The 6,089-nt window shown below is 57.1% G+C and overlaps 1 protein-coding gene across 1 annotated transcript; it reads left to right on the top strand.

Annotated features, from left to right (window-relative positions):
* Nucleotides 1-1,058: 1,058 nt before the first annotated feature.
* NANOS3 (nanos C2HC-type zinc finger 3) lies at nucleotides 1,059-4,659 on the top strand. Its single transcript, XM_050770841.1, has 2 exons — nucleotides 1,059-2,053; nucleotides 4,354-4,659. Exons 1-2 carry the CDS (start codon nucleotides 1,513-1,515, stop codon nucleotides 4,413-4,415), a joined length of 603 nt encoding a protein of 200 aa, XP_050626798.1. The 5' UTR covers nucleotides 1,059-1,512; the 3' UTR covers nucleotides 4,416-4,659.
* Nucleotides 4,660-6,089: the final 1,430 nt, after the last annotated feature.

Here is a 6,089-nt window from a genome sequence, read left to right as displayed (position 1 = left end):
AGTGCAGTGGCCGGATCTCAGCTCACTGCAAGCTCCGCCTCCCGGGTTCAGGCCATTCTCCTGCCTCAGCCTCCCGAGTAGCTGGGACTACAGGCGTCCGCCACCTCGCCCGGCTAGTTTTTTTTGTATTTTTTAGTAGAGACGGGGTTTCACTGTGTTAGCCAGGATGGTCTCGATCTCCTGACCTCGTGATCCACCCGTCTCGGCCTCCCAAAGTGCTGGGATTACAGGCTTGAGCCACCGCGCCCGGCCGAGGGTCCCCTCCTAAGATCCTAACCTGCTATCCCCCACCTCCCGACACCAGAGGATTCCTTCTCAGCCCTCTGCAGTCCCAGCCAGGAAGGGGCTCCCTCCCCAGCCCAGCACCTAGCCTCAGGGGGCCCCGGTAACTAGAAAAAGGAGGCAGATCTGGTGCTTTTGGTTGTTGTTTTGTTTTGAGACAAGAGCCTCACTCTGTCACCCAGGCTGGAGCGCAGTGGCTCATCTTGGCTCACTGCAACCTCTGCCTCCTGGGTTCAAGCAGTTCTCCTGCCTCAGCCTCCCGAGTAGCTGGGATCACAGGCGCCCGCCACCACGCCTGGCTAATTTTTTTTTTTTTTGTATTTTTAGTAGAGACAGGGTTTCACCATGTGAGCCAGGCTGGCCTCGAACTCCTGACCTCATGTGATCCGCCCCGTCTTGGCCTCCCAAAGTTTTGAGATTACAGGCATGAGCCACCACACCCAGCCTGGTGCGTGTCTTTATAAATAACTGGATGGGCAGGTGGCTTCACACCTCAGTTTGCTCATCCATTAAATGGGGGTTCCACCAAGACAACCAATGTGAAAACTCTTGGAGGGAGACCAGAGCTTGGGGGTGGGGCATGATCCTTCCCCCTACCCCCGCAACCAGCCCATGAGCCTGGGACCACCACACTTCTTTCAGAGACAGCTGGAGCATCAGCAACCTACCCCCGGACACACACACAAAGAGCCCAGGGGCACCTGGCCACTCCTCCGCCCAGGGGAAGGAAGAAAAAGTGATAAAGAAGTTACTAAGTTAACTTCTTTAAGTTACTGGTAACTGTTAGTCTTTGAGGGTGGGGTTTCCAACCCATTCTGCCCATCCTCCAGTGGGGCTGGAGGGCTAAGGACTCCAAAAGGAGGGGAGTCAGGGTAGCCCCCCAATTCCCTGGAGGTGTGTACATGGGGGTGTGGTGCACATCACTGGGTGTCCCCCCCACACACCCTGTGTCCTGCGGTCCCCCAGCACCGCCAGAGGCCATGCAGCCTCTTGGGAGGTGCCTTAGTGGGGCACCCAGCCCCCCTGTGACAACAAGGAACCTCCCACAGCCTGCTCCTCCCCCTTCACACCCCCTTGGAGGTAAAAGGAGGGTCGGCCAGCTCAGACTCCCAGGCTCCAGAGAGAGGAAGGAAGGGACAGCAGAGAAGGTTCAGAAAGAGGGAGCCTGCACCAGGCAGGGTTACTTACTTGTCTCTGTGACTTCCTCTACCTGGCACATGCTGCCCAGCTATGGGGACCTTTGACCTGTGGACAGATTACCTGGGTTTGGCACGCCTGGTTAGGGCTTTCAGTGGGAAAGAGGGGCCTGAGACCAGGCTGAGCCCCCAGCCAGAGCCAGAGCCAGTGCTGGAACCAGTGTCAGCGCTGGAGTCAGTGTCAGTGCCAGAGTCAGTATCAGTGCCGGAGTCGGTCCCAGTGCCAGGATCCAAGGATCAGAAGCGCACCCTGGAGTCCTCGCCAGCTCCCGAACGCCTGTGCTCTTTCTGCAAACACAACGGCGAGTCCCGGGCCATCTACCAGTCCCACGTGCTGAAGGACGAGGCCGGCAGGGTGCTGTGTCCCATCCTGCGGGACTACGTGTGCCCCCAGTGCGGTGCCACGCGTGAGCGTGCCCACACCCGACGCTTCTGCCCGCTTACTGGCCAGGGCTACACCTCCGTCTACAGCCACACCACTCGAAACTCGGCAGGCAAGAAGCTGGTCCGTCCTGACAAGGCGAAGACGCAGGACACAGGCCACCGCCGAGGAGGAGGAGCAGGTGCCTGCACAGGTGGCTGGGGGGACCTGTCCCAGGGTAATGGCTGAGCCCCTCTGTGAAGTAAGATTAGCCCCAGTACCCACCTCCAAGGGTGAGGGGAAGACCTTAGAGAGAGCTTAGAACAGCAGTTTATTTTATTTACTTATTTGTTTATCTTGAGACAGTCTCTTTCTGTTGAACAGGCTGGAGTGCAGTGGCGCCATCTTAGCTCACTGCAATCTCCATCTCCTGGATTCAAGTGATTCTCCTGCCTCAACCTCCTGAGTAGCTGGGATTATAGGCGGATGCCACTATGCCTGACTAATTGCCACCATGCCCAGCTAAATTTTGTATTTTTAGTAGAGATGGGGTTTCACCATGTTGGCCAGGCTGGTCTCGAACTCCTGACCTGAAGATCCGCCCGCCTCGGCCTCCCAAACTGCTGAGATTACAGGCGTGAGCACCACGCCGAGCCAGTTTATTTGATTTATGTCTTTATGTTGAGACAGTGTCTCTTTCTGTCACCCAGGCTGGACTGCAGTAGCACGATCTTGGCTCACTGCAACCTTGCCTCCTGGGTGCAAGCGATTCTCCTGCCTCAGTCTCCCAAGTAGCTGGAATTACAGGCCTGCACCACTACACTTGGCTTCCCCCCCTGCCCCCCCACCGGTAGAAACAGGGTCTTACTATGTTTCCCAGGCCAGTGTCGAACACGGCTTAGGTGATCCTCCTGCCTAGGCCTCCCAAAATGCTAGGATTACAGGCCTGAGCCATCATGCTTGGCCCCAGTGAGGTTTTATTTATTTATTTATTTAAGATTGTTTTTCCGAGATGGAGTCTTGCTCCGTCACCCAGGCTAGAGAGTACAGTGGCGCGATCTTGGCTCACTGCAACCTCTGCCTCCCGGGTTCAAGCAATTCTTTTGCCTCAGCCTCCTGAGTAGCTGGAATTAGAGGCGCCCACCACTGCGCCCGGCTAATTTTTGTATTTTTAGTACAGAACGGGCTTTCACCATCTTGGCCAGACTGAGTCTCAAACTCCTGACCTGGAGATTCACCTGCCTCGGCCTCCCAAAGTGCTGCGATTACAGGCATGAGCCACCGTGCCTGGCCCCCAGTGAGGTTTTAAAAGAGAAATTCGTTCTAGCAACTTAAATTGTCTTTGAGGAAGTCAGCTAACAGAGGAGGGGCCAGTCTGACTAGGTGTGTTTGGGCACTGCCTCCCCCATCAGACTGTGAGCTCCTGGAGGATAGTGACTGGGAGAGGACCACCCCTCCCATCTACTCTCAGACAGCTTTGCAGTGAACATTTGTTAAAGTCATGAAAGGGTCAGATGTGGTGGCTCACACCTGTAATCCCAATACTTTGGGAAGCCAAGGCAGGAGGATCGCTCGAGCCCAAGAGTTTGAGACCAGCCTGAGGCAACATGGTGAAACCCCGAGTCTATAAAAAATTAGCCGGACATGGTAGTATGTTTCTGTAGTCCCAGCTACTTGGGAGGCTGACCAGGGAGGATCGCTTGGGTCCAGGGGGCAGAGGCTGCAGTGAGCTGAGATGGTGCCACTGCACTGCAGCCTGGGCAACACAGCAACACCCTGTCTTTAAAAAAAAGAAAAAAGAAAGCGCTGAGGGCGGCGGCTCACGCCTGTAAACCCAGTACTTGGGGAGGCTGAAGCAGGTGGATCACCTGAGGTCAGCAATTCAAGACCAGCCTGGCCAACATGGTGAAACCCCGTTTCTACTAAAAATACAAAAAATTAATGGCGTGGTAGCATGCGCCTGTAATCCCTGCTACTCGGGGGGCTGAGACAGGAGAATCGCTAGAACCCGGGAGGTGGAAGTCGCAGTGAGCTGAGATCACATTACTGCACTCCAGTCTGGGCGACAGAGTGAGACTCCCTCTCAAAAAAGAAAAAAAGCGTGAAAGATTGCCTCCAGGAGACGATAGTGTTCCCTGTGAGGTTTGATGCTGTCCCACTGGGAGACGCTGGAGGCTAAAAGGACTTAGGGAAAATGGTGTCCTGCCGCCAGCCTTTATGATTAACAACTTCTGGGAGTAACAGATCCGGGGACCCCCCCCACGCCAGAGCTCGGCGGTCACGAGAGGGCACCACGGTCGCAGAATCGGAACTCCGGCGCTTTGTCTCGGGCTCTGGGTCCCAGCGGGGCCGCCCGGCGGAGCCAGAGACGTCACGGGGTCACTGTCTCCGGAGCAGCCACTGGGTGGCGCCAGAGGCCCAGCAGCCCCGGAGGCCGAGTCCGTGGGCAACTTGGGGAGCATTGAGTCATCGTGGCCTGTGATTAAGCATTTCTCTCCCTCCCCCCTCCGCTAGGTTTCAGAGGTGCCGGGAAGTCTGAGCCTTCGCCCTCCTGCTCTCCCTCCATGCCCACCTAAGAGGCCGCCTACACCTGGGCAAGAGCACCCGGGCTCAGCTGGATTTCCAGGAAGACCCACCCTATGAGGACCACTCCCACTCCCAGACCCTCCCCCCAGCCCGAGAGTGAGCCCTGGGGATGGCCTGGGGTTGGCGAGGCAACAGCTGAAATCGCCTGTCCTTGGGGACCCTGCCCTTTGTGCCATCTGCCATCTCCCCATAACTGGGCATCCAGTCAGCACTCAATAAATGCTTATGAATGGATCAACAACAGACAAGGCCTGGTCTTGGGGCAAGGTGTAGTGTGAACATTGCTGGGAGTCCTGTACCTAGATCTCCCTTTCCTCTTTGAGTTTCAGCACCGTGGGGCGCTGGGGTGAGCTGCTTTGTGCAGAGAAACAGGAGTGGGTCCTTGGGGTAGCTGAGGGGGTTCCGGCACCTTGAAGCCAGATCGACATCATGAGACCCTTTCTGTGGACATTTGGTCTTTCAGTCACCCCCTGCACTAACATGCAAGATGGGTGGACTCCTCCCATCCCACCCCCAGCTCCGTACTGGAGATGGGGGCTTCATTTGAGGAAGAAATTGACAGACAACTAGATGGAGCCCCCCGTATCCTCTTCACTAAGGAAGGTGAATGGTTATGTCAGCATGGATGCCCCAGTGACAAGCCAGGCAGTTTAGAGCAAGGGAGGGACAATTAGGGGGCAGGGAATGGGACCATGTCCTGGGGGATTGGGCAGGGGTGGTGGCCTAGGTGGGCTTGGGCAGGAGCAGAAAAATGGGGCCGTTCTGGCAGGGCGGGGGGAATGCACGTGGGGGAATCCCCACGCCCCTGCCTGCCTCCTCCACCTCCAGATCTTGTCCTGTTGAGGCGACAGGGGGCAGCTCAGGAAGCCAGGGCACCCACTGTGCAGTCCACATTCCTACCCCCGGTCCACAAACCAGCCCTGAGGCCTGTGGTCTGGTGGTGAGGAATGGAGCGTTGTTGTCCCCTCTGCCCTTGGCTTTCCAATTTAAACTGGAACCAGAGGCCCTGGGGATGGGGGTGGGTCCTTGCAGACAGCTGGGTCGTGGAGGGGGAAGTGGGGAGGAGGAGAAAGAAAACAGAAGGATACTAGCAGCTCCCAGGGTCTGGGAATGAAGTTAGGGTTTCCTAGGGCAGAGCCGCTGGGGCTGGAGACCCGGGGAACTGGGCTCACACCAGGGCATGTCCTGGTGGACAGGGGGCTCACCTGGGTGTGAACCCGCCCTGCTCTTTCCTGCCCTCCTGCATCAGGTCTCCGGGGTATAAGGTTGCAGGGTGGGAGGAGGACCCTGCCTGAGCCGTGGGAGCTGGGGTGCAGGAGTCACAGAGTGCTTCCTGACGTCGAAGGTCCAGTCAGCCTTTCGGTGACAGATTTCATAGAGGCATTGTTTTCTGTAAATGGGACGACAGCAGCCCCTGTGGCTGCTTACAGGACTGTCATCTGGCTGTTGAGAGGCTTGCGTGGGATGAGAAGTGCCACGACTTCAGCCATGTTTGCATCCATAACAACCTCCTGGGATAGCCTCCTTCCTGGCTGGGGCCCGCAGGCAGCTTTCCTGGAGGATGGGCCAGGCCACCTGAGCACTGGACTCACCCTGCAGCTGGGTGATCTCCCAGGGCGTCTCTTAGGCTTCTACGAACCGCGTGTGTGCTGAAGAGCCTGCAC

This window comes from Macaca thibetana, chromosome 19, assembly GCF_024542745.1.
Source record: "Macaca thibetana thibetana isolate TM-01 chromosome 19, ASM2454274v1, whole genome shotgun sequence".
Classification (NCBI taxonomy): Eukaryota; Metazoa; Chordata; class Mammalia; order Primates; family Cercopithecidae; genus Macaca; species Macaca thibetana.
Note: the sequence above shows the minus strand (reverse complement) of the source record. Positions and strands in the feature narration are given on the sequence as shown.